The 26,539-nt window shown below is 42.4% G+C and overlaps 5 protein-coding genes and 4 non-coding genes across 9 annotated transcripts in view; 7 read left to right on the forward strand and 2 right to left on the reverse strand.

Moving 5' to 3' along the window:
* LOC146271089 (low-density lipoprotein receptor-related protein 8-like) overlaps positions 1-1,378 on the reverse strand; it is a 44,244-nt gene extending 42,866 nt beyond the window's left edge. Inside the window, exons 1-2 of the mRNA XM_084707564.1 lie at positions 1,312-1,378; positions 623-745 (exon numbers count right to left, since the gene is read on the reverse strand). Coding sequence (XP_084563690.1) covers positions 623-745; positions 1,312-1,378 — 190 coding nt within the window. The remainder of the gene's footprint in view (positions 1-622; positions 746-1,311) is intronic.
* Positions 1,379-8,867: 7,489 nt separating this feature from the next.
* Positions 8,868-11,529, forward strand: rps8a (ribosomal protein S8a). Its single transcript, XM_084707513.1, has 6 exons — positions 8,868-9,004; positions 9,786-9,892; positions 10,120-10,219; positions 10,441-10,616; positions 10,949-11,078; positions 11,372-11,529. Exons 1-6 carry the CDS (start codon positions 9,001-9,003, stop codon positions 11,479-11,481), a joined length of 627 nt encoding a protein of 208 aa, XP_084563639.1. The 5' UTR covers positions 8,868-9,000; the 3' UTR covers positions 11,482-11,529.
* Positions 9,930-10,037, forward strand: LOC146271091 (small nucleolar RNA SNORD46). The gene has a single exon (XR_014768438.1). It is a non-coding gene; the product is annotated as a small nucleolar RNA SNORD46 (small nucleolar RNA).
* LOC146271092 (small nucleolar RNA SNORD38) lies at positions 10,280-10,347 on the forward strand. The gene has a single exon (XR_014768437.1). It is a non-coding gene; the product is annotated as a small nucleolar RNA SNORD38 (small nucleolar RNA).
* On the forward strand, positions 10,677-10,745 carry LOC146271093 (small nucleolar RNA SNORD38). The gene has a single exon (XR_014768435.1). It is a non-coding gene; the product is annotated as a small nucleolar RNA SNORD38 (small nucleolar RNA).
* Positions 11,530-11,635: 106 nt separating the features above from the next.
* Positions 11,636-11,764, forward strand: LOC146271094 (small nucleolar RNA SNORA35). The gene has a single exon (XR_014768443.1). It is a non-coding gene; the product is annotated as a small nucleolar RNA SNORA35 (small nucleolar RNA).
* A 998-nt stretch (positions 11,765-12,762) lies between these two features.
* acadm (acyl-CoA dehydrogenase medium chain) lies at positions 12,763-16,060 on the forward strand. The gene is made up of 12 exons (XM_084707788.1): positions 12,763-12,879; positions 13,399-13,504; positions 13,595-13,692; positions 13,853-13,922; positions 14,012-14,112; positions 14,223-14,303; positions 14,412-14,542; positions 14,633-14,741; positions 14,852-14,992; positions 15,075-15,170; positions 15,283-15,531; positions 15,619-16,060. The coding sequence occupies exons 1-12, from the start codon at positions 12,865-12,867 to the stop codon at positions 15,688-15,690; spliced, it is 1,269 nt and encodes a 422-aa protein (XP_084563914.1). The 5' UTR covers positions 12,763-12,864; the 3' UTR covers positions 15,691-16,060.
* Positions 16,061-16,267: 207 nt separating this feature from the next.
* On the forward strand, positions 16,268-19,921 carry rabggtb (Rab geranylgeranyltransferase subunit beta). Its single transcript, XM_084707790.1, has 9 exons — positions 16,268-16,328; positions 16,757-16,864; positions 16,992-17,189; positions 17,382-17,487; positions 17,633-17,685; positions 17,802-17,912; positions 18,057-18,182; positions 18,293-18,442; positions 18,637-19,921. Exons 1-9 carry the CDS (start codon positions 16,326-16,328, stop codon positions 18,775-18,777), a joined length of 996 nt encoding a protein of 331 aa, XP_084563916.1. The 5' UTR covers positions 16,268-16,325; the 3' UTR covers positions 18,778-19,921.
* A 1,544-nt stretch (positions 19,922-21,465) lies between these two features.
* LOC146271097 (ankyrin repeat and SOCS box protein 17-like) lies at positions 21,466-23,404 on the reverse strand. The gene is made up of 3 exons (XM_084708341.1): positions 22,401-23,404; positions 22,033-22,312; positions 21,466-21,777 (listed from the first exon to the last, which is right to left on the reverse strand). Exons 1-3 carry the CDS (start codon positions 22,787-22,789, stop codon positions 21,571-21,573), a joined length of 876 nt encoding a protein of 291 aa, XP_084564467.1. The 5' UTR covers positions 22,790-23,404; the 3' UTR covers positions 21,466-21,570.
* Positions 23,405-26,539: the final 3,135 nt, after the last annotated feature.

Here is a 26,539-nt window from a genome sequence, read left to right on the forward strand (position 1 = left end):
TTAACCCAGAGACAAAAGAACATGCCATGGCAAAAGTACAAAGCATTTTCTTTCCCCAGTTCTGGCACAATTGTTTCATTTGTTTTTGTGTACACTCAAATATAGGCCACTGGCTCACAGAAGGGGGAATTTGAATTATTTCTGACAGGATGCTCTGACAGAATCCTCGCTACCTGGTATAGCTCCCTACATAGGTCTAAATACAATACTATCCATCTGTCAAAGCAACATACTGTGTGGGTGGGAGGATGTGCTGTCCAATCAACTTTCGCAGTGCCACAAATTACCCAGGGGCCCCAGACCCAGAAATAGTATAAGAGCCCAAGGTGAATGGCCTGGAACTAGCGACAACAGCAACTACATCACCCGCATGCTCTCTGAGCCTGAAGCATCCAATCTCAGGTGTGAGGTTGCACCTGTTCTCTCCTGGTTCACTCACTGCTTTCCTCATATTAAAGTGATGTAGAAAGTGCCATGCTTTTTCAAATTAAAATACATTATCACCTGGGGCAGGCACATAAAAGTAAATTCTGACGTCTTTCTGTGAAAGGCCGTATTGGACAAAGTTCTGTTGAGTTGAAAGATATCAGTTTGGGGTTATTTGTTGTTTTATTTAACTTACCGCAGTTTTCCTCGTCACTATTGTCTGAACAGTCATCGTCATCGTCACACCTCCAAATTGTAGGTATACACCTTTTGTTGTTACACTGAAACTGTCCATCCTCACATTCCGTCTCTGTAGTTCCTAAAAGTGGATCAAAACAATCGATGAGCACCCGAGTGACACCCCCGCGCTCCTGCAACTGTCATTTGAAAATGACTGCCTAATTGATATGCAACATTATTCATCGTTATCAGCGGCACTTGGCCATTGTTTAGTGAAAACTATGGGCTGGAGGGATAAGAAAGCAACAAACCATATTAAGTCTTCTGCAATTGATCGTTTCGAATACTGGCGCCTATCGTCCATATTTTTTACATTGAGACAAAGGTGAAATTTATATAGGTTGTTCTATATGCACGTACAGATACTGCCTCGGAGCCAATGAGCACATGCGAAGTACGCGCACGTTTTTCATCCATTTCTTCAGAAAATATAGAATATATAGCAAAAATAACATTGCAGCGACTTGGATATCACATGCTATATTTATGAAGTTTTTGTTCAATGTTCAATGAGTGTTCTTCTCCCACACATCGGTTTCACATAAACGCCTCCAGTTATCAAATGGTGCCCGCGTATCCCACAGAGCCTGAAACGTATATTATCATACAATGAATACAATTTTGGATATTGAAAATATAACCAACCTTTTGAGGAATGGAGTTTCAGGACTAATAAATGAAAGAGTAGGATTTTCCTTATATCCGTCCACATTTCTGAAGGAGGTGATGGAGCTCATCCACAAACAAAGCCTATCTGGAATCCGTTCCTCTAGCGATGCGACGGTGGTACTTCACCGACAGGGACCCCCCTTGACTACTAGCAACTTGTATCGATGATGACGGCGTAGGGCGGTGATTACGCTAAATTTGTGGAATAGTAAAATAAAAACTATGTAACATGCTCAATTATAGTATTGGTGCCGCAAATGAAGAAGTTGAATGGCGAAATGTAAGCGCATGTGTTCGGTGTGTGATGGGGGGAGAGAGAGAGACTGTGCGTAAGAGAGAGGGTTGGGGGCGAGTGGCACTCACACGACCCATTGGATGCTGAATCAGTTTGTTCCTTTGAGAGAAGTGGTTTGGCAATTGAAAGTTAAATGAGGTTACAGGGTCAAACTGTATATGCCTACCAGTGATAATGCATGGACCTGTTCACATGGGTAGCATATTTAGGGACTCGATACAATGACATGAGTTTTAGATTCTGTGTAACCACCATCACACAATCATACAAATTGCACATACTGTTTGTAAGTGGCAATGAATAAATATGGATTAATTGAAATATAAAAAAAAACACATTCAGCTAGTATTGTTGTGCCAAATGTTGAATTGCCATCACACATCGATACAACATGGATTTGTTTATCTACAGAGAGGATTAAGTGTCCGAAGAAACATTTTAGACCACATGGTTTCGGTTTAAGAATTTGTAATCCACCTGGTGGTAAGAGCTTGCATTGCACTTGCCTAGCACAGGAGTTGACAATAAAATAAAGTAAACACAATTGTTCAATGTAACAAAACAAAGTCTGTATGTACCTTGCGATACAAGTGGCAAGAAATGTGATATTTGGGTCAGTCGAGTCGCTGGCAGGAATGTCCACTTGGACTTTGGGTACAAAGTACACAGTTGGCTGTCTGGGCTGGGACTCCCCTCTACGCTGCCATACTGTTTCTGTTTAACAACCCATTGTTAATAGGCTATGCACCAAACAATTATGCAAAGTAACACTTCTTGTCTATATGCAAATTGTAAGTGGAACTGGAGGCTCCAGCATCCCTATGGCTGCGAGGAAATGACATGAGCTGTTTGGTCTTGCCTAACACAATGTGCTTACAGGACTGTGAAGAGAAGAGTTCAACAATGGTCTTTACAATGCGCCTTACAGCGCCCTGTGCCAAAATGAACGATGCTGTCAGTCAAATCTAGGCCACGACCACTGGTGACAGCATAATCAGTCATTTTAATGGAGATAAGCTGAAGCAGAACTGCACTCCCCCCTCCTCTGCACACACACACACACACATCCTTAGCCAATCAAGGCAAGGCATGAGGAGGTGGCATGTAGGCCTATATACTGTGCACAAGGCCTTGTTGTTACTGGTGGACTGGGAAGGACTATTACTGTTGTAGTTGGCTAACATACATTGCATTTGTCGGTTAGCATGTTTTCATCCTTTCAAGGGCTGTAGGAAATGTGGTTGTGTCAAGGTAATATAGATGTTGTCTGGAATTCTCTGGGACCAGCTGCCATCACATAATCATACCCTTTCATGGTTACTCAAAATGGGAATCTATAGACATTACCTTCCAGTCCACAGAACACCAAACACTGTATCTCTCAGCACTGACTCCCGCTCAGCGGGTTAGGGAATCGGGCTAGTAATCTGAAGGTTGCTAGTTTGATTCCCGGCCATGCCAAATGACGTGTCCTTGGGAAAGGCACTTCACCCTACCTGCCTCGGGGGGAATGTCCCTGTACTTACTGTAAGTCGCTCTGGATAAGAGCGTCTGCTAAATGACTAAATGTAATGTAAATGTATCTGACTTCACTTCAGGGCCTTTCTTGCCCTGGTGAGCAGCAGCAGGAATTGAGGTGCTGAAAGCCAATAACCATAGTTTCATTTTCTCCACAGACCTTCGGCAGAAAAGTGCTGGTTCACAACAACTGGCGAATATTTGAGTTTTTATTACAAACACTTCAATCATATGTATTCTTCATTAGGAGTAAAAAGAAAAAACAGACAAACAAGGGGTTACTGATAGTCAAGAAAAACATGACAGATTCCTAGGCTACGTTATTTTACGCTACGTTAAAATAGAAGACAACAGCGTCAAGTCTAACACTTTTGAATGCTGTGTCTTTTGATAAATATTTCTGTACTGAAAGACTGATGACAGCCAATGGTTGTGGGTGTGATGTTGAAGGGAGAATTAGTTTACTGAAATCCCTTAACAGTTTTAGTGGGGAAAATTATCTGTATCAAATTTTGATCTCATCTGTCCAAGATAACACAGACTAAATTGAGTTTTCAGCCTATTTTCTGAGGAGAGTGAATCATGACTAAATGAAAATGCATTCGGCACACAGAGGATTAGACAGGAGGCAAAATACATCAGAGTGTGTGTGAAAGAGAGAGAGAAATATATATATACATATATATATATATATATATATATATATGTCAGCAATGAAGAACTCATTGAAATCATAGCTCAATTGACAAGAAAGACTTAATTAAAAATAGAAGTGCAGTTTGATTTGTCTATAAGTGTGTGATCCCTTTCTTAGCACACTAAGGCTGAGGCGAGGTAGTGGACGGGGTAATCCTCTGTATGAATTCAACAATATGTGTGTGAAACAAGTCCCTCGTTAAAAGGACACCTCTCAAGACAGTGTTCCATGTTTGAAAAGACGAGGGTGCATGGCTGACCGGGGATGCTGTCTATGACACTGCCTGTCACTGCTGGGTAGCAATTAGTAACACTGTAACACTGCACCTGTCACACATTCACCAGTACATGTGCCATTCTGTACGGGAAAACCTACAATAGGCATCTTCCTACCAATGGATGGCATCGTTATTTTACAATGCTGCCTGCTGATTGGGTGAGATATATAGCGCTTCTAATCTGCACTAGACAATTCATAAACAGTAAATAAGTCTTTCAGTTGATTGTGTTCTTTAGGGGGACACAATGTAAAGTATGCATCTGACATTCAAGACGAGAATTATATTTTGAAGTGGAAACTTTTAGATTGCCTGATGCTGTTCCTACACTCTGTGGAGTACTAGGCAGCCAACTACATCTGAATGACAGTCATAATTCCCTATATCCAAGGCTACACAGCCACATACTCAAAGATGGAGGGCCTTGGCAGATGGATAACAGGCCACCACTTGGTTAGTTTTTCTCTGAATATAGGCTATTGTTAATGATAGACATTAGAAATCAGGGTTCTATCAGCATGCAATGTGTTTAACATTTTCATGTTAAATTATAAACCAGGATTAGTATAGCTTCAAGTATTTACTAAGGCAGCAATGAATAGCAAACATTTTTATGTTATTGTTATTCTAATATGAGTAACCTTGCACTCAATTCTTGACAAACTTCCACGGTTTGAGCATGGTTTCACACCAGAAAAACAACATGAAGGAAAGCTCTGGCCGGATTGCTGGAACATAAGTGTCTAGGAACACTGTCTGTGATGCTTAAGTTAATAGGGGACAGCCATACTTAAAATCTTACCTATTGTACCTTTAATCAAATTAATCTATACAGCCAATACAACCAAAACAAGACTGCTTAAGTGACAACAGACACGACAAGGTACTCTACCGTTCTGGTGTGGCACGTAGAAAATGAAAACGTGTTCATGTCTATATTTGTTGCTCGTGGGAATATTGTTTGTCAACTTTTCCCACGCCGAAATGTAACAAATTCTCTTATCACGTGTCCTCCTCGTGCTCTTCTAATGATTATCGTCTGCACCATGATTGACAAATGCCTTGCCTTTCAGTGTTTCAACACCTGGTTGTAGCTAACACATCTGTAGGGTTTGTGATTTGGGCAACGTACAACGACTGATGATAATTTAATCTAATTTGTATTGATACGTATCCTGCAATCATGGCAAATGTTTCCAAGGCAAATTCGTCAAAAGGCCTTCCTCCGAAAAGAACGCGGAATCCGAAGTGTGCCAGATGCAGAAATCACGAATTCATCGTTTCACTGAAGGGGCACGTGGGAAGGTGTCCTTTTACTCGGTGTATTTGCTGGAAATGTGCCCTTATAACTGAAAGAACAAATATAATGGCTAAACAGCGGCGAATCAAGAAAAATCAAGCTCTAACTGAGGATTCAGCAGAGAACGAGGCCTTGGAAAGGCCCAGTTTTGTCAACATTAGTGGGACAGTTGATGGAGCGTTAGGCCAAAAGGTAACAGCCAACGCATGTGTACAAATGTCACCAGATGGCAGAAACCTTGTGGAAACTGTCGTCAAGATTCCGTCGTGTAGGTTTGAAGAAGCAGTAGATAAAACCTATGCTGAGCTGGAAGTTCCTACACGTGACATATCTGCCACAGAAGAACCATGGACGATTCGCGAGGCGCCCCAAAGAAAGCTACCCCATGGAGGAGCTGATCATGGTTCGGTGGACTGCAGGGATGGCGATGGGCGAGATAGCTATACTGCTCATATGCCTTGGAGTGGGTCCCAGCACGACGCGCCTTTCATGATAGGTATGTGGATCGGTATACCGAGCTTCTAACCCTAAAGCAGAATGTTAGCCAAACTGTTCAGGAATTCCATTTGTAGCAATTTCGCTTGAGAGCTAATTATTTTGCTTGATTCCACTGCCGCGTCCCATTTTACCCCTTTGCCGCATGTCATTGGCGATGTAGCTCAGAGGGATATCTTCAGCGGAGAAATGATGGCATTGCCGATGCCATTGAGGTTCTACTCGCGCATCAACACCGGCTATGCTGCATGCCCGGCTATCTTGGTGAATATGCCGCCTCCACCGCCACAAGGGATTTTCAAGAGCGGTTATGGACCCATGGTGTTTCAACACTTCCCTCGTGCACCAGGAACCATTCATTACCATCCAGAACCTACACCGACCACTGGGAATACTTTGTCTGTAAGTGTCAACAACAGACATTGGCCGGGTTTCCCAGATTCGTTAAGAAGCTCTTAACGCTAAGAGCTTCTTAATGAATCTGAGAAACCCGGCCAATATCAATTGCATGAGCCATTTGGCCTACATTAATCATTTTGATGAGTCTTTGTACATTACGTTTATGTATTGGTTTTATTTCAGGAATACACAGTACCCTTCTTTTCCCCCCTCCCCCCACCACCCGCTTAGAGGGCATCCAAGAAGAGCTGTCCCCAAGGATGAATCCCCAGCCTGGTCCATCGGGGGGCAGGGAGCATGAAGCAGGTAGGCCTCTTATCTGGCTGGGTCTACACACACCCTCATCGTTGCATCACAGGACAACAGTCACCTCATTCACTTCCTCTGTATTTGTAGGCTTGTACGGTACTGTCCACAGATATCCACCGACTGAGGATGCCTTAGTTGATTCCAATATAGTTTTATTTGCATGTTGTTACTGACAGTTATGTCTTTCCTCCCATTCCAGATAGACTTGCCTTTGGGAGTCAAGGTTCAGAGGGGAATTCTGTGGAAAATTACTCATCTCAAGAGAACATATGAAGACAAGTTTTCAAGTTTTGGAGTCAGTGCCCTTATGTCCTCTTACCAGCATTATTGTAACAATGTAGTTATTAAATTCAACCTAAAACACATAATTTGAAAACATAATTTCATTTATCACTTTGGAGACTGTCTTGTAGATCTAGCTACTGGGTTACAATTCATACTCAAACAAAAAAAGAACCATTGGTTTAATGGACTCAATTATTCAACCATTTCAGATGTACTGGTAGATTCAAAGGAAAATCCAAATGATATCTTATCAAAAGAAAATAAAGCTATTGCTTTACAGTCCTGTAATTAAATCCAGAGTAAACTTGAAACATATGATTGATGCAGGCCTGTAGCCTCCTGTAGGTAACAGAGAGTGGGGGGTCTGGTGGTTTGTTTGTTTGCTTATAACTACCCAACCCCCTCCATATTTCATGCTTTACATGAGAGTTATATTTATATTTACTCATTATCCATGCAGGGTACAAGTTTGTCCTGGCTAAGTTACTTTACTATTGTTTATTACGGTTCAGTTGTGTTATCTGTTCTAGGTCTGTTTGCAAATTAAACTTTCATAGGAAAATATGCTGTTTAGTCTTGAGGATGAATATTGTATATAATGTATCTTTTCATACCAGTAAAAGTATTCCTTGTTTCCATTTATTCATAATGCTGAACTGGGTTAAGGTTGGCTGACTGAACAGGAGATTGTTTAATATTTAATCATTTGTATTATTAGATTACATTTTACATTTACTAAATGTTCTTGTATCAGGTTAGATTTACTTCAAAATGGTCTTAGTGTAAATATGATTTTGTTCTTGTATACAAGTGTTTTTGAAAGACTTATTCAGAACATGAGTTTTAAATTGAATGTTTTATGTGAAAAATATGCATATTAATTATATTAGGTTACACCTAGACAGAGAAGCATTACATTACACACCTGATTTAGAGGATTTTCAGGGAGATGTTGACAGCCACATTCATCAAACACATTAAATATAGCAGGTGGGCGGATAAGCCAATTACAACACTTATCAGTTACTTTTAAATTCATATTATTGTTTAGTTATCTTGAAAATCTATCTTAAAGTGTCCACCCGTATGCAACCTTCAAGTGTTGCTTTCTTCACCATGTTATTTTAAAACAAATGTAGGCCGTATGTGTACGATATATAAAACAAAATGATGGAAGTAGCAAACTAGGTCTTCTTTTAAGATATGTGGTATTTGGCGCCATCTAGTGGCACCGCATGGCAAACATTTTGATACATAATTTCACCAGTGGGGGACATTTGTTGCTACGGTTTTGGTTTGGCTTCACATATTCTTGGCACCAAACCAAAACACATTCTGCAAAACATTATTCACGCTTAAAGTGTTTGTGGAAAAAGGCAAGCTATACATTCAAAACGCCACTCCACTACTCAAAAGTTTAAAGCCTTCTAGTGTTCAAGATTAATATGGATTGTTTTTGTTTAGAATTAGATTTAAATTTTAAATACAACTATATAATGAAATAACGTTTTTGCATTAATTAAGCAGCAGAATTCAAATAGTAAAGGCAGAACAATAAATATACAATATTTATAAAACACTGAATTAAATGTATAATATCGTATAGTACTAAATGACCAGTACAGGAATACTGAGCATGTCTAGTTAAAATACCTTAGCTGTGTACCACACTGGTAGTTTTCCATAGTTCAACTGTCCATGGAGTCTTACTGTAGTTGGCTAAGAGTTATGTCTAGGACCTCCATAAGCACTTTCTTGAGTGTGTCATGACCAGTCTGTTACAAACGTCTACCTGATGAGGGTGTCATATAGAGGGTTGGAGACATTGTCCATGGTGGCCAGCAGTTTGAAGTATATTTGTCTATCCGCCTTTTCTATTACTGGCCAGGGTGATCCCCAGAACGGATGTTTGCTTAATTTAAGTATCACTTTCTCACAATAGATGGCAGTGGTCAACAGTTGAGGTTGTATAGTCACAGACAGGGTGTGACGAAGAGCTGTTCCCAAATCTCGCAAACTCTCGCGAAAGATGCAAGCTTCATACTTCCCCGTGAACCTTTGCGATTTCTCTTTCTAGCCGGCGCCTGAGAATGGGTACGTGTTTTTGTGATCTGTCGAGAGAGAGAATCCATGTCCATCAGATGGTTTGCAAGAAGAATAGAATTATAATGGTTCGACTGGTTCAAGATTTATTTTAGACTGATGTTATACTTGTGAACTTGTCAATAGATGTTCATAGCATCGGATTTTTATCAAATAATTTAAGTGATCGCTGATATGTTTCAAGATGGCTTCTCGCATGGTGTTCTTGCAGGCTGTCGTACTATACTGGTATTCGTGCCTTCATTGTTAAAGGCGCATGGTTATGACCTGTTAACTAGTACAGTTTTGTCCTTTATGTGCCAATTAGTAATTGATTTAGTCAATTGTTGTGTAACTCCATCCGTAGATGCTACAGTAGCCTACCCAAGGTAGTACCTTGCTTGCTAGTGGTGATGTTTCATCCTAGGCCTTGGGTGATTGTCGTGGCTGTGATTTGTAATGCTTACGGATCTAAATAGTTTTGGTGTAGGTTTAGCTCGTTTTTTACAGAAGTGTTTTCTAGCTTTCGTGTAGACTGAACCGTATAATTACTTTGAATTAGGACAGTCTTAATATGTGGTCTTGTAACATGCTTTGAAGCTAAGGTAGCCATGTGCAGGGTTCTCTGGGTTGTACCTAGCTAGAAGTGCTTGAGTGAAAATGATGACTTATAAGCTGAATCCGACTAAAGCATGCGGAAATCACCTTGGAGAACTGATAACTCAAGCACATTTACAGTTGAGGCCAGTATTCTTTGGTTGTCCACTTCTAACCTGACTACTCTGGGCTACAGGTATCTCGAGGGATAACTGGCACAAACGCCGCAAGACCGGCGGTAAACGCAAGCCTTACCACAAGAAAAGGAAGTATGAGCTTGGGCGTCCTGCTGCAAACACCAAGGTAATTATCACGACATGATTTTTAATTGTTAAATGACTGTGTGGGTGATGAGAACGTGACCTTAGGTAACGTCCTTTTTGACCGTTTTGGTTCAAAGCTCTGGACCTACCAATGTTAGGCCTTGTCATAGTTACACTGACACACAACAATAAGCATTTCAAATGTTTCAGTGCCCATTGGTGGTGGTTCACGTCAGGACGATGTTAAGTCTGTTTCTTGCTTTTTAGATCGGAGCTCGCCGTATCCATACAGTGAGGGTCCGCGGTGGCAACAAGAAATACCGTGCTCTGAGGCTGGATGTCGGCAACTTCTCATGGGGCTCTGAGTGTAAGTCTAATCTTGTGCTGCTCAGTTATAGCAGTAATTAGTTTGACTTGGGAAATGCTCTTTCTATGAAGATAACTTTGACCAGTTCTGCTACTGAGTGCAAGTGATGTTATTGTAGTCTCCTGAGAAAGATGTAGCCTAATATCCCCCTTCACGCTCGTTGGGATGATGGGTTGAGAAGAATGGCTATAGGCCATTAAATGCTCGCTGCATCTTTGCAGGCTGCACTCGCAAGACCAGGATCATTGATGTGGTCTACAATGCCTCCAACAACGAGCTGGTGAGAACCAAGACCCTGGTGAAGAACTGCATCCTTCTGGTTGACAGTCTTCCCTTCAGGCAGTGGTATGAGGCGCACTATGCCACTCCTCTGGGACGCAAGAAGGGAGCCAAGCTGGTACGTAACCCTGTATGGAGACAGGTTAATGGCACAAAACAAATGCATGTTCCTATGGTCTTTCTATGATGATAACATTGTCCAGTTCTGCTACTGAATGGAAGTGATGATATTTGTGACCCTGAGAAAGACTTACGGGTAGATGCTTTCAAAACGAAGGCTATTCTGTTGGCCACAGCAATTGATGGCCACATTGAGGGCAATCTAAATTAATCTAACCATTTCAGGTTCATAAAAGCGATACATTTGATAACTTTCCTTGCTGCGTCTGACACTTGCAGGATTCTGAGTTTAATGTAATTGACTTTTCCAACCCCCTTGGTGTTTGACAGACTCCCGAAGAGGAGGAGGTCCTGAACAAGAAGAGGTCCAAGAAGATTCAGAAGAAGTTTGACGAGCGTAAAAAGACGTGCAAGATCAGCAGCCTCCTGGAGGAGCAGTTCCAGCAGGGCAAACTGCTCGGTGAGTCCCTGTCTGGTTGTGGATGGAGCGGTTACCTCCCTGTTCATAGGCTTTGTTCCAGCATGTCCCTAGACTCTCCTGCCTGTATTGGGTTCCTTGAGTAACCTTGGAGAGGGGCATCTGTTAAGACTGTTTGCCATCTTGTTATTGATGATGAAATCTTATCCAGTTCTGCTGCTGAATATCCTGCGATGAGACTTTTTATTTTTCTGAAATAACACATGCTAGGACCAGGGTGGTGTGTGTCTCGTTTTCAATCTTGATAGTCATTGCTTGTTCCTCCTCTCCTGCAGCTTGCATTGCCTCCAGACCTGGCCAGTGTGGCAGGGCAGACGGATACATCCTGGAAGGCAAGGAGCTTGAGTTCTACTTGAGGAAGATCAAGGCCAAGAAAGGCAAATAGATGTACAGCTGTTTGATACTACGTCAATAAAACCCACACGTCCCAGAATTGCCTTCTGTGTCTTTATTGCAGTCATGCATTTTAGGTAACATGGAGCAACATTTTGTAGGTTTGGGTGTAGGAATTGTTTAGTGTTCATGCATGTTTGCTGTGACTGCACTGCCAAGTGACTGGGCTGCTGTCCTCATAGCTGTCCAATCTCATTCCAGTGCCAGATTAACCTCAATCAGCAGAAGGGCTGGGTCACTTAATGGCTCCTCTCTTTCGAAGACTGAGAACATTCCACCTGTATTGACAAACTGACCATCATGCATAATTGGATTTGTTTACTCAATAAAGTCTTAAGAAATAAGAATGTGTACATTATTCTTTGCTGAATAACAAGTCCATCAAACTTGTAACTGCTGTTAAACTGAATCATCAAAGATGCTGATTAATCCATTGTGGTTGTAACTAAGTAATTCCCAGGATGTTTTTGAATGACTGGATTTAAGACGATAATGTCGGTGTAATGCCATTTGTTACAAATAAACCAATAGACTTATAATTTTTTTGGGGGAGGACCTTATATTTGCCATTCAGTGTGACTTCTAATAAGGCAGTGGTTCTCAACCCTGTCCTCAGGGACCCCCTGTCCTCAGGGACCCCCTGTCCTGGTTGTTTTAGATGTTTCCCTGCTCCAACACAACTGATTCAAATATATGTTCGTTACCAGGCTTCTACAGAGCTTGATAACTACCCCTTTGTTTGAATCAGGTGTGTTGGAGCAGGGAAACATCTAAAACATGCAGGACAGGGGTCCCTGAGGACAGGGTTGAGAACCACTGTAATAAGGTATCATGTTAGAAATCCATGCAAATGATGGTCACAAGAGGCATTATCAACACCTGTGGATTGACATAAACGAGACCTCATTGAGTATAGTAAATCAATGAAGGTAACTCATCTGTAGTGAACCTTTACAGTATTGCATAAATCTTGTGTAAAGTAAAATATAAAGCTCAAAGACATTTATAAACAAGTACTATTATACACTAACTATAACTCCCAAGTTAAATCTGAATCATTTTATCTATACTATAATTTAACTTAAGGGGTGAATTGAGTGGCACGTGGAGAGCACTTTAAATCAGTAGTACTGTGGCATTGTACACTTATTTATGTATTCGAATCTGATATAATATATTGCGATATGGCCTAGAAGTTTAATAAAATTGAGTGTTAATTTGACATTAGGTAAGGAAGTAGGGCAAAAGTCATCGTACTAGTCATGTGATGTAAACCGCTGTTGTGATTGGATACAATCCATTTTTTTGGGTGGTACAAAGGTGGTGGTAGATCTCAAGGATATTCGTAAGGGACGTTTGCGTCGTAATCATAACAATGCTTTTGAACAAGGTAACTTCGATTTATAGACGACTCTAAGATACGGAAAAAGTATCTTTGGGTTTCAGTAATGTTTTGTTTTTTGTAAAAATGCGAATCCTCAATCAACGTATTGTAGCTACTAAGGTTAGATAACTGTGCGTCGGGCGCTTTGCCTGTTTTGTCGTGACGCTGCTTGATACAGTATTGTAAAACTAAGGCAGTTAATTCCAAATTCAGTTGTTTTCTATCTGTTAGCATTAGACTATCATCATTCTTATCCAAAATTTGGATGTAGGCTAGCTAAACCAGCTACAACACTGTTTTATTTTGTAACGTATTTGACGTATTTAGCCATTAGGTGGAGACTGAAGGGTTACATACATTTCTTGCTATAAAAAATGCTGTCTTTATCGGGTTGCCTTCTGAGTGTGAATGCACCCCAATACTGTACCTGCCTTTTCTGTATAACAAAATGCAAACTGAGATTCTTAGAACGAAGTTAGTCTGGCTGTTGATTTGCCCTCTTCCGTGCTACATGTTGCCCTAAAGGTTGTGAGAGCTGGGATTCAGACAGGACTCCGGCTTCAGAGCACAAGTGCTACAGCCAGCGCAAGAGCAGCTACCAGTCCTGTAACACAAGGAGGGTTCTGCTTTGGTGAGTAGGACACTTGGATGCATACAACACAAGTTATTTTTAGATTTTGAACGAGTTCCAGTGTCGCATCATGGCCGCTCCTGTCAACAGAGTTTACCGAACAACAGAAGGAGTTTCAGGAGTTGGCTCGCAAGTTCGCCCGGGAGGAGATTGTCCCAGCTGCAGCAGCATATGATAAAAGTGGTGAAGTGAGTGTGATTGGCAATTTTAGAGTGGGAATACATCTCCTGAATTTGTACCTTCCTTTCAAGTGTCATGCTTTCATTACATTTGCCATTTGAATCATTCACCAGAAGCTTTTGACCAAAGCAACGTTCAAATGTCTTTATGACCTTTTTCCATGTATAGTATCCCTTCCCCATCATTAAGCGAGCATGGGAGCTGGGTCTGATGAACTCTCACATTCCAGAAGATTGTGGTATGCCTTTGTCTCTTCTTTAGTGCAGGCACTGTGCTCGACCCTTATTAATAAGTTAAATTTAACATTTGTCTCTTACTTTTTTTTAGGTGGAATGGGTCTGTCTATTTTTGATTCTTGCCTTATCACAGAAGAGCTGGCCTATGGCTGCACTGGAGTCCAGACTGCCATTGAGGCCAACTCTCTGGGTGTAAGTTGTTGAAAGTATTCAGTCTTAATGGAATGGTGAGGTTGCTTGATCTGTATTGATACCAACTTTGGATGGCCGGACCAGTGATATTTGCTGTGTCATCTACATAGCAAATGCCAGTTATCATTGCCGGCAATGATGAACAGAGGAAGAAATACCTGGGGAGAATGACTGAGGAACCACTCATGTGTGTAAGTGTTTCCTTTGCTTACCATGTGACAGGTGGACTAATATGGAAATGTTAATGTTTGTCACAAATCAACAAAGGCCTGGAAACTCAGTTGTATTTCTGTCGACAGGCCTACGGTGTGACAGAGCCTGGGGCTGGCTCAGATGTTGCAGCCATCAAGACGCGTGCAGTGAAAATGGGGGATGAGTATGTTGTCAATGGACAGAAGATGTGGATCACCAATGGTTGCAAAGCTAACTGGTGTGTTGAGTTGCGCACTTTACATAATCTTCAACCAATCTGAGGCATTTTGGAAATGGAGGATCGACGTTGACTTCCTCTTTTTCAAAGGTACTTCCTGCTGGCGCGCACTGACTCCGATCCCAAATGCCCAGCCAGCAAGGCTTTCACAGGCTTCATTGTCGACGCAGACACTCCTGGAATCCTCGTTGGCAGGAAGGTAAGATTCTGTAAAAGAGCACCATTGGTACTAAACTACTACTACTACTAAAATACTTTTTGATATCATGTAATGTGGTAATCCCCTTCTGGGTGGGTTTCTCTGTGTAGGAGCTGAACATGGGCCAGAGGTGCTCAGACACCAGGGGCATCACTTTTGAGGATGTGAGGATACCCAAGGAGAATGTCCTGATTGGAGAGGGAGCTGGCTTCAAGATTGCTATGGGGGCCTTTGATAAAACCCGGCCACCGGTTAGTCACTCTCGAAGCAACTAGCAATCATGTTTTTGTTTGTGAAATGGTGGTTGTCTGATGGTGGTTGTATATCGGGCAGGTTGCTGCAGGGGCCACAGGCCTGGCACAGAGGGCGCTGGATGAGGCCACCAAGTACTCTCTCGAGAGGAAAACCTTCGGAAAATTCATCGCTGAGGTAAGAACATGCACTAGCATTTCAAGCTAACAGACTTGGATATGTTTGTAGTTCCCTTCTCCACATTATAGATGCATTTCCTTGATCTACTCTACTCTTCCTTTGACCACAGCACCAGGCGGTATCCTTCCTCCTGGCTGAGATGGCCATGAAGGTGGAGCTGGCTAGGATGGCCTATCAGAGGTCAGCCTGGGAGGTGGACTCGGGCCGCAGGAACACGTACTACGCCTCCATTGCCAAGGCCTACGCTGGAGACATCGCTAACCAGGTGGCTAGCGATGCCGTACAGGTGTTTGGCGGCAACGGATTCAACAGTGAATATCCAGTGGAGAAACTGATGAGAGATGCCAAGATTTACCAGGTTGGTAAACGCACTAGCTCTGTTAGCCTCTTCTGTTAATTGAGGAATCATTTTGGGCGCTATAACTTAATATTCTTTTTCTTTCAGATCTACGAAGGAACCGCCCAGATTCAGAGACTAATCATTTCTCGTGAACACTTTGGGAGATTCAAGAAATGAGCTGGAAATGCTTTCGTCCTGTCCTTGCTGAAATGTTATGTCAGATATTTTGTATTTACATGAGTGAAAATTCAGTTCAACTCAGGTACTCACAGTATACCGAATGTTGGTTGCCTTGCATCTCATACTTTCTTGCCTTACTCACTTTAACAGTAGGTTTAAGGCTAATTCCAAATATCAGTCATTGTGGCACGGCTCTGCTTGCACGGTCACATGATGTCTGCCAGCCTGGCTAGTGGTTAATGTCCTACTGTGTGTGTGAATAACTGAAGACTAATGATCAAATGGGTCAAAAGTGGGCAAACCCTTTTTCCAACTGTTAAACCTACATCCTATTAGATTTCAATTGAATAAACTTGTGTATACTAAATTTGCTATTGCATTTGTCATTTATTATATTGCACGACTTGGATCTGTCATACCAATCAGTGGGGGTAAAGTAAAGCCAGGCTCTCACGCAAGGTGTGCGCGGAGTATTTATCTTAACATGGTTTAGTGTAATTCATATTTAAGTGTATAAAACGCTGCTACAATACATGCTTAAATAAATGAACCTCAGCCCGTGCTCACATGCTGACGTATCAGATGTTATGACGTAAATTTTCTGCGACTCAGATGATGCGAGGATTTTAAGAATGGTAACCTTGATTCAGATACATTATCACGTTTATTTGCTTTAATATAATAATTTTACATATGCCACTGTTTACTATTGTATATGATGGCCTTACATCGGAGTATAACTGGAATTACTCTCGATCCAGGATGGAAAGCAAGGAACACTTAGCTTCTAGCTAACTGCTGCTATCTGTATTGGTCTAAAAATCATTTGCTAATCAGCTTGCTAGCTCTCTTAGATACTTCTAGAATTACATTTTGTTCAAACATCTAAACAATAATTAGGATGATTACAGTTACACACCCAGCTAGTACGATTATTGTTGTATCGTCGACATAACATTAATAGTATGTGTAACAGTTCCATTGCCATTGTCCACAATCCATAACTTATTTAGCTAAGTTTGTCTATAGCTAACGGAGTCTTTTGTTTTTTTGTTTTGTTAAGGGCACCCAAGTAAAAGATGTCGTTATCAAGGACGATGCCCCAAGTACACTCCTCTTGGATAAACATGCAGACTACATTGCTGCCTATGGCGCCAAAAAAGACGACTATGTATGTACACAAAGTCAGACATATTGGTCTGCTTAAAAATGGTCAGCCCAATTAACACCTCGGCATGTTGTAGTTAGAGGTCAAGTGTCATTTCCTCATTTTTTCCTGTTTTATTTAATTCACACAGGAGTACACACTGTCAGAGTACCTGAGGATGAGTGGGATCTACTGGGGCCTGACAGTCATGGACCTGATGGATCAGCTCTCCAGGATGAACCGTGAGGAGATCACCGACTTCATCAAGTCTTGTCAACATGAGTGTGGAGGCCTCAGTGCCAGCATCGGGCACGACCCTCACCTGCTCTACACCCTCAGTGCAGTGCAGGTGACACAGTGTGAAATGTAGTTCTCCTTGATGTCATTTAGTTTTGAAGGAATACATGCTGCATAGCTTACATTGGAATGCAATTGAAATTGAATCAGAAGTTATCCAACCCTACAGTTGAGTTGTTAATGTTCCCAATCATTTGTATGTTGGAATTCTTTGTGCTTTTCTCATCTGTGACATCTCCCTCAGATCTTGTCCCTGTATGATGATGTCAATGTGATTGACGTGGACATGGTGGTAGAATATATCAGGGGACTGCAGCAAGAGGATGGATCTTTCGCAGGCGACAAATGGGGTGAGATAGCCTTTGCTCTTGCAGTTACTGTAAAACTATAAACCCTGAAAATACTTAGTATGAATGTAAAGATGCTGCTATGAGGACTCCAGTTCAATGAAGGTATTATTGTTATATTTTTCATAAACGTGTTGACTCTTTGCAGGTGAAATAGACACACGGTTTTCCTTTTGTGCGGTTGCGACGCTTGCATTACTGGTACGTGGACAAATAAGCATGTCAAATTGAATAGCGGAGCGCACATTCATTAAAGGCATACTACCAATAGATTCATCGGTAAATACAAACGTCTTATGATATTTTGTCCTATCAAGGGCAAGTTGGATGCCATCAACGTAGACAAAGCGGTGGAGTTTGTCTTGTCCTGTATGAACTTCGATGGAGGGTTCGGATGTAGGCCTGGCTCTGAGTCTCACGCCGGCCAGGTACTCACACTCACAGTGTTATCCCCCCCCCCCCCCCCCCCCCCCCCAACACATATCTGGCAGATGGGTTAACAATTTCAGGCTTGTGAGAATTTTGGTGAATTTTCTACCATTTTCCGTTGTTTCTTCTCTTCCCTCTCTCAGATCTACTGCTGCACTGGCTTCCTGTCCCTCACGGGGCAGCTCCACCAGATTAACGCTGACCTGCTGGGCTGGTGGCTCTGTGAGAGACAACTACCATCCGGGGGCCTCAACGGTCGCCCTGAAAAGGTAAGTGCTCTGAAAAAGTTGGGCTTCGTATTGTCTGAGAAGTTATGCCTTCGGAATGAGTCCAAGTGTTGTGTACAACTAACCTACTTCCTTCTCTTGCTCTACTCAAGTTACCCGATGTGTGCTACTCGTGGTGGGTGCTGGCCTCGCTGAAGATCATAGGCAGAATCCACTGGATCGACAAATCCAAGCTGAGATCCTTCATTCTAGCCTGCCAAGATGATGAGACGGGCGGCTTTGCGGATCGACCAGGAGATATGGTGAGCTACAACCAGGAGATTCAGCCCTCCTGTCACGCCTCAGTGTTCTTTACCCCCAAACGTATCTCCCTTCGCCGTGACAGCATTCTGATATCTCTTCCCAGCTGCCATCCAAGCACCAACACAGCTGCCTGTGAGACACACCTCAGCCTTTCCAAGCCTATCCTAACCTGTCTGTCGCCCCTCCTTCTCAGGTGGACCCCTTCCACACGCTGTTTGGGGTGGCGGGGCTTTCCCTCATGGGCGATGAGCAGATCAAGCCTGTCAACCCGGTGCTGTGTATGCCCGAGGACGTGCTCCAGAGGATAGGCCTGCACCCGGACACCCTGACCTAGGCCCTCTGAGGCGCCGTCACGCTCGCCCTCACCATGCTCTCCTCCACCACACCCCAGCCCTGCACACTGGCCAACAAGGGCAGGCCGGGGATGGCTGGAGGGGCATGGAGAGGTCACCACACTGAGATAGGGATGAGATACTCTGATGCTTGAGACCGCAACGGTACTTGCAGGCTTTTTCTCTGGACTGGTGCGGACGGAAATGTACAATGGATCAGGTAAGGATGGGGAATAGATGTTGGAAACACAAGACCAGAGCGAAAGCCTGCAGTGCTGTGGACCAGAAGGACCCATATGCTTTACAGTGGTAGGCAGGCGTCACTTCACTGATACTGAAAGACATACAATAAAGAAGATACCCTTCATTTGTTGTTGATAAGTTTGCTTAAAAGTGAATTTGTATGAAGCACCAAATCTTATCTTGTCCCTTGTTCGGTCGTACCCACTTATTCATCTCTTGTCACTGTCAACTCACTACAGAGGGCACCCAGCAGCCTGTAACTGTGTACCATGTATGTCCTGATCATGTATGTCCTGACCTTCGTTGAAAGCTGAACAGATGACTAGTTCTCGAGGGTAGCAACAGGAAACTTGCTGCACGCAAACCTAATTTCCTGATTGTTGTTGTATTTTGGACATATATCGACACGTATTTGAAGGTGTGGTTTTGGGGGGAGTCGATGATAACATCTGTTCACTGCGTCTTGCGTCATCTTTTTTTTAAAATCCCGACTAACTTTCTCATGTAACTTCTCAAATGATCAGGATTTATAAAGAATCCATAGTTATTTTCCTCACCAAGTGCAAGATTATATTCTTGATCGCTGTCTCATAGGAATCGGCTGTTTTCTGAGAGATTATCTTTATGATTATTGTTATATGCTTAATGTTAATGTTTTATTGAAATTAAATTGTCAGCTCTGTGCACTGTTGTTGCCTGACTGTAACCCACCTGTTTTATTTTTTGACACGTCTGCACGTTTCTGTTAGATTTACTGGGAGCAGGGAGCTATCATAACATTGTCCATCAAATACTCATCAGATAAAGACAGCATATTTATTTGCATGCAGTTTGGATACCTATTTATGTACTACAGAACTACTACCATCTTGTTAGGCAATAAATACATATGTTTCCCGCAAAGTATTTTTGTGTTTGTTGCTGTTTAAATTTCAAATACATCTTTGTGCGTTTATGAGACATCAGCATGTAAGACAGTTCAGCCCGTTTCACCACTAGATGGCAACATTACCACTCATGTTCCTTGCGGACTACTACAGGAGTATTGCAAGTTTTGGTTAGGTAATACAATAGGCGTAGGTTTAAATGTATATGGGTTGGACACTGCCACACACACTTTTATTACGAATATATAATTAATATATAACGGCTGCATATAATGGCTGCATTCTCAATTATTACAATAAGCTGTCCCGCCCACATTTGGAAACATCTATGCCCCTGTATAGTGTATTATAGAGCTTATATGCAGAATTTGTTTGCAAGTGTTACTAAGGCAGTTATCTGCCTATCATACTACGGATCCTCCTCGTTACTTCCAAGATGTCACCACCAGACAGTGACACATCTCTTTTACTATTACGTCAGACAAAAAGAAAAGACAAAACTTCTCTTCCATAATTGGATGTTCAGTTTTATAACCTGTTTCCCACATTAAACAAAGATTTATTTCCAGCCTTGACACCTCAGTGTCATGCCACCTGATCTACCTACTCCGGAATATTTTGTAGCAAATAACATATCTGCATATGACGTTTGTGGAAAAGTAAACAAGAAAATGGCTCAAAGGCTTCTATCTAATTATTTTTGTTCAGGCGACTGGAGAGCAGTAATCTGTGGGCTCTTGGCATCTGGGCAGGGACAATCATGCTGGTTGTTAGGCTACAGAGAAACCCCACAGGCTCTCATTAGTGTGGGCCTGAGAGAGAGAGAGACATGGGAGCCTCTGGGAGCCAGAGAAAGTGAGGAATGAGAGCCTTAGAGAGTCATGTCTCACTTCTTAGTTGATGCTCACTGCAATCAGTCCTGTTTCCTGAGAAACGGCCACAGATTGTGTTCCCCCCTCAGTCTTACCACCCTGTCTTTCATCAGTATTACATGTAGATACTCAGTATTAACAGCTGCCCAAATAGCTGAATAGATATCGAAATGCATACATTTAGGGACTATTGTTCTAATATTATTCCCATAAATGTGCCAGAATGACAGATCATCATGAAATGGTTGCAAAGGTAGACAGTGTAGCCTAGTTCCTGTAACTGTAACTGTTTACTGTGCATCAGTGCTTTGGGTTGACATATTCCCTTATGATATTTGCAGTAGCCAAGAGGACAATGTGTACATTACAATGACAGACTTGTTTCTGCTTCTTATTCGCCAAATGGCCCATAGTCCAGCCTGGGTCTGCCAGTGTGAAACCTGTAAAGTGATCTCACTTTCACCTGATTGGCATTACAATCAAGCTGTTCCTCTGCTAGAGCATCCTGGAATTATCAGGTGTATTTAGACCAAATTCCTGGACTTGGTTTGATCTATAGTATCTGACTGATGCACCGTGGGCCCGGTCAGGCCTTGAAAATGTGTGCAGTCAGTCACTCCTGAGATTTGCAACATCTAACCATAGCTTCTGTCACATCCGTTTCGATGTGCGTTCAATAGATCCCACATCCCATCTGCTCAGATGCTTTATTGACAGATGCAGTCAGCGGAGTGCGACCCCCCTTTCAACCGGTTTCAAACCCAGTTCTGGTGCCGTGGGCTGGAGGGGTTGTTCAGTTCTCCAGGTTGAGGTAGTTGCGGAGAGGCACGGGCAGAGGCAGGGCCCTGATGCCGTCGGGGAGCCGGCCCCTCTGCAGCAGGCAGGCCCTCAGCGCCACCCTGCACAGGTGGCTCAACTCACAGGGCTCCTGGTAGCGCGTCAGGGGGATGTGCTTCTTCCAGTCTGGGATCAGGGGCTTGCGCCCGTACACCACCTGCATCTGGGAGGTCAGCCATGTCAGGAAGTCTGGCCACAAGTGAAGGACTTCTGAAGGACTTCTTTGTCATTTGCATACTATTCATTTTCCGATGGAATACGTTTTGCTTGCGACAATTCTTTAGGCAGTAAATACATTCAATGTTTCCCTCAAAGTGTATTTGTTCTTTCAACTTTGAAATCAGATGCCGTGAAATAGACCCTAACCCAAGGAGGTCCTCTGCGAATGATGATGAATACAGACTGCAACTTGACTTACCTCAATGTCTGCCACACAGACGTAGGTGACCACCCGGAAGCACAGCTCCATACAGTCCTCCAGCTCTGTGGTGACTGTGGTGTGGCATCTCTCATCCAACACTTCCAGGCGTGGTGGGTTGAACAGGATGGAGATGATGACATAAGTGGGTCGCCGCTCGCGCTCCAACATACCATACTGCAGTAGAACCTTCAGCACGTCATACTGGCGGTTCTGCGCCACGAACATGAGGGGAGTCACACCACCCACTGTACTGGGGCTGTAAATGGGCGTGAAGCGCCTATGAAGAATTTAGGTTACGATTTAGCTTTCATGTTAGAGTTTATGATTAGAAGATAACCTAAGAGCAAGGATCTGTTTTGTGATACCTCCATGCAATGGCCAGGTTGTTTGTCTGGTCCTGAAGATACGGTGACGTCCTCTCCATCAATTTCCTGACTATTTCCGCGCTGCCTCTGCGCGCGAAGACCCAGTGGAGGATGGTGTTGGTGCACACGTTTATGAATTCCATGTAGAACTCTGGATCCAATCGGGCATGTGCGGTTTTGGCGAAATTGATGAAATCTATTATGAATGAATCAAATTCCTCTGATGTTGCATTGCGCAGGATTGTTCCCAAAGTTTTATAGATGCGAGGCTCATATGTCTCTTGGCCCCATTGTCCGGGAAACCTGTAAAGTGGTTTTCGAATTACGCGCGCAACCAAATTGAGAAAAACGTTTTCATTGTGATGATTGTCATCTTCACTGTCCGACATTGTTGTGGTCGGACACTCCCGTTTCACGTTTCTGCCATGCTTTGGAAAACGTTTTGGAATAACATTGTTACCATTGTTACATTGGCAAAACTAACACGTAATGAAGAACGTTCAAACGGTGCGCACTATGACCCATACTATGAAGCGTTCAGTTGCATTTAAATAGGTAAAAAAGGTGAATCTGTAAGAATTAGTGTAATATAGGTCTATAACTATTTAACAATGACAATAAATGTATTGTCTAACGCGCCTTTAATTAAATCAATGGATAAAAACATTAACTTTTTCATGTAAAGCTTGTTGCTTTTCCTTTTCTCGAAACATTCTCTTGGGTATATTGTACTCATGGATGAGCGCTTTCAAACCCTCTTGGATTGCAGTCTTCGACATTGCTTCTTTGAGGGGGGTGCAACGGCTGGTGCCAACGATAGGACTTGTCATGGGCACCCCTAAGAACAACTTACATGAGTATTTCTCTACATTCCACCTGGTCGCACTGTCGTATTTCAACGGCACTGATTTGGAATGAACGTCATTGGAAATAGATAGGCTTGAGAAATCGCAGAGGAAATCAGTTGGTTTATGACATTTCTGTATCACAGGCAGGTCAACGCTGAATGATTGGTTGGTGTCCGAGTGTGTAAAAGACGAGGTCGAAGAAGAAACGTTAAAACCAACTGTACCATCTGCCAAAGTGTTGCCACGCGCTCTTCTTGAACTGGCCCCTGTCCATCGCCTAATGTTTACATTTCCTGTAGTGTGGTTCAGACCCATGCTTGATTGTGTGTTTACCACTGTCATTTGGTGGCAATACCCACTAATTGTTTCTATATTCCTCAATTTCGTCTTGATGTCTCGTATTCTCCTGTTGATCAAATACATGGAACGGTAGTGATCTTGCTCCAGTAACTGCCTTTCACTTGTGTATCTTTTTATTTCATAGCCATTTCTTGCATGCACCCTCATCAGAGTATCGATTCTTGCGTTGTTGTCTTTGCTCCAGTGACTCATGTTTGCAACCTGACAAGCCCTGAACTCCTAATGAGCAGGCGAGGCAGGGGCGAACTGTTTCATGTCGGTTTTATCTCATGGGGTTTACCTCATGGGGGCTGCCAGGTATCCAAAAAACACCAAGAGACATGAGAGAACTTTGAATTATAAAAAGTCATCATTGTCACTTGAATTATGTGGGATGCATGTTGTTTAGCAACTAAAACTGTAATCCCATGTTTTAAAATGCGCTCTAATAGCTTGAACATTGTTATAAATGTTGAGCTGTGGTTGCTATTAGCAAGCACGCCGTATCCCACAATCATACTGTAGGCTGTATACTGCGCACTATTAAATCAACAGTGGTTCATGGGTGTGGCACGGCACTGGGAGCAGCACTGTATAAAAGGATAGTGTACCTTCTTCGTCATTTTAGACTATACCCCAAATAAATATTAATTATATTTACGATTATTGATATGTTTAGATGTGGACTTGGCTTTGAAAAAGAAGTAAGCATCAAGAGTGAGAATTCACCAGGGGGCAGTAAAACACAAACGTTCATCATCTATGTCAGCAGCCAACCAAGATGTTGCCTCCCGTAGTTTCAAGGCTGCTGGAGACAGTACCGTTTCAGTTCTATGGTATTTTGTTGCTTCACCCATGATCAAGTATGCCTGCGATCGTTGTCGTTTTAGGCCACAAAGCACGAATGTGATTTAAAGATTACATTTTAAACAGTTTTGTTCAGATATAGCACATTTCTATAGGCTGATTGATTATTCTACATTTCTTTTTATCATTTCGATTCTGATTGCTTGAATATAATAAAATATGTGATACTGTTACACAGTTTTTCCCCTCTCTTCCTCAATGGGTCAAATTCTTGTTATCAAGTGTCTTCATTTAAATGTACATTATGCTTTCAAACCTCTACTACACAGCCTCAGATTATCAAGTTTGTGTTTTATATAACAGATTGCACTTAAAGTTTTCCTTTTCATCTTCAATAGGGCGCACATATTTTATAACACACCATCATGCCAACAACTGGTATTCAAACGGTTAAACAAAGTCTTTAATTAATTTCAGCTTCAAATCAAATTTATTTGCATATCCTTTTTACACGCAAGCATGTCACAGAGGGCTTCACAGACGTTCGTACTGTCCCTCAACCAGCATGTTGTATTAGTATTACCTAATACAACTGAATAGGGGACATTACTTAAAGAGAAATTGATGGACGAAATAAGCAATCCATTGCACTTTGTAAGGGTTTGTCTGTGGCAGTGCTGGTAACATCAGTAGCTCCACTGTATTCCTGCAAGTGGTCTACAACATAGCAGCAGAGATCTGAGGCACGGCTTTCTCTCTCTATTCCTCTCACCCCTCTTCAGTTCATCCATTTATCTTTCCTCAAATCTACACCGTATCTCTTGCATGTAAATAGATTCTATCAAGCCTTTGTACCGCAGGACTCGGAGGCATCACCTCAGAACTTCCGTCAGTGCCATTGTCTGTGTCTGTCAGCGGGGGGGGGGGGGGGGGGGGTTCAGATGGCCAGAGACTTAGATCCTCTCACTGCACCAGCCCTGGGAACCAGCTCTGTAAACCATCAGGTGCTGGGCGGTACAGTGCTTACAGTACATACACAGAAATATTTCCAATGTCACTTGTTGGTGACACATAACTACAGTACATACATAGGCCCTCTCTTTTTTAAAGGCATTTGTGCAGGGATGTCAAAGCAAGGCACTAACAGTGTGAAAGTGGATCAAATGTTGGCATGGGCAACTGGTGCGACTGTCACCACACCTTGTAAGCTGAACCCTTTGGCGCGTATGTGATCTCAGACTGAATCCGAAGACAGAGGCTGAAGTCCTCTTTTATCTCTGTAGAATTGTGTTTCCTTTCTCAGCCTTTCTGTGGTGAAAGTCTGTGTATCACACCAGACCAGATAGCAGTGGACTGTTCTCCCTTTATCTATCATTTGGTTGGGATAAGGGTTAGAATCACATTGACATTTTTATATACAAAGAACAATAAGCATGGATTGGATTCATGCATTTGACTTAGATTTTGCAGATTGTGTTGGGCACCACAGCTTTTGAAATATGATTAAAACTCAAAAACGATCAGATGGATTCCATGGGTATTTTTCAACGGGTAGGCTCTTAGCCAACATTTTATCTGACATGATCAATTCATGTATTACTTAGTAGCCGTGTGGTCAACCTGATACCTGCAAATCCTCTATGCATTCTGTTTTCGTGAAGGGTGGGGTGGAAACCTGAACATGAGTGCTAATATATATACTGCATTATTATATACAGCCAGTCTTCTGCATGTTCAGATTTTTCCTTGGGCAGGGAAATGAAAGCATTATGTTCATGTCTTCAAGAAAATCATGCTATATATTTTTTTGTTTACACCTGTGAACCAGAGTGACAGCACACTAAATTGCTATTTACTCTGGTTGTCAAGCCGTCCACCAGAGGCACGCTGCAGCTGAACTCAATTACTGCTGCCATACATACAGAGGAAACCCATAGCCTGCCTTTAAATAACAGGAGTGAATAGAATCCAGACTTGTTTGGCTGTTCTGTGACCTTAGTGGTTTTGATTAAAGTGTAAGAGGCTACATGAGGGAATTTGATTTCTTTTTGTGAGCAGTTAGGAACCGAGGAACAGGAAAAAGGCCATAAACATACAGCCTATTTATTACACAGTTCATAATGTAATTTAGGTTTTGGTCTATCC

This window comes from Hypomesus nipponensis, chromosome 10 (genome assembly GCF_054491055.1).
Source record: "Hypomesus nipponensis isolate SF chromosome 10, ASM5449105v1, whole genome shotgun sequence".
In the NCBI taxonomy this organism is placed as follows: Eukaryota; Metazoa; Chordata; class Actinopteri; order Osmeriformes; family Osmeridae; genus Hypomesus; species Hypomesus nipponensis.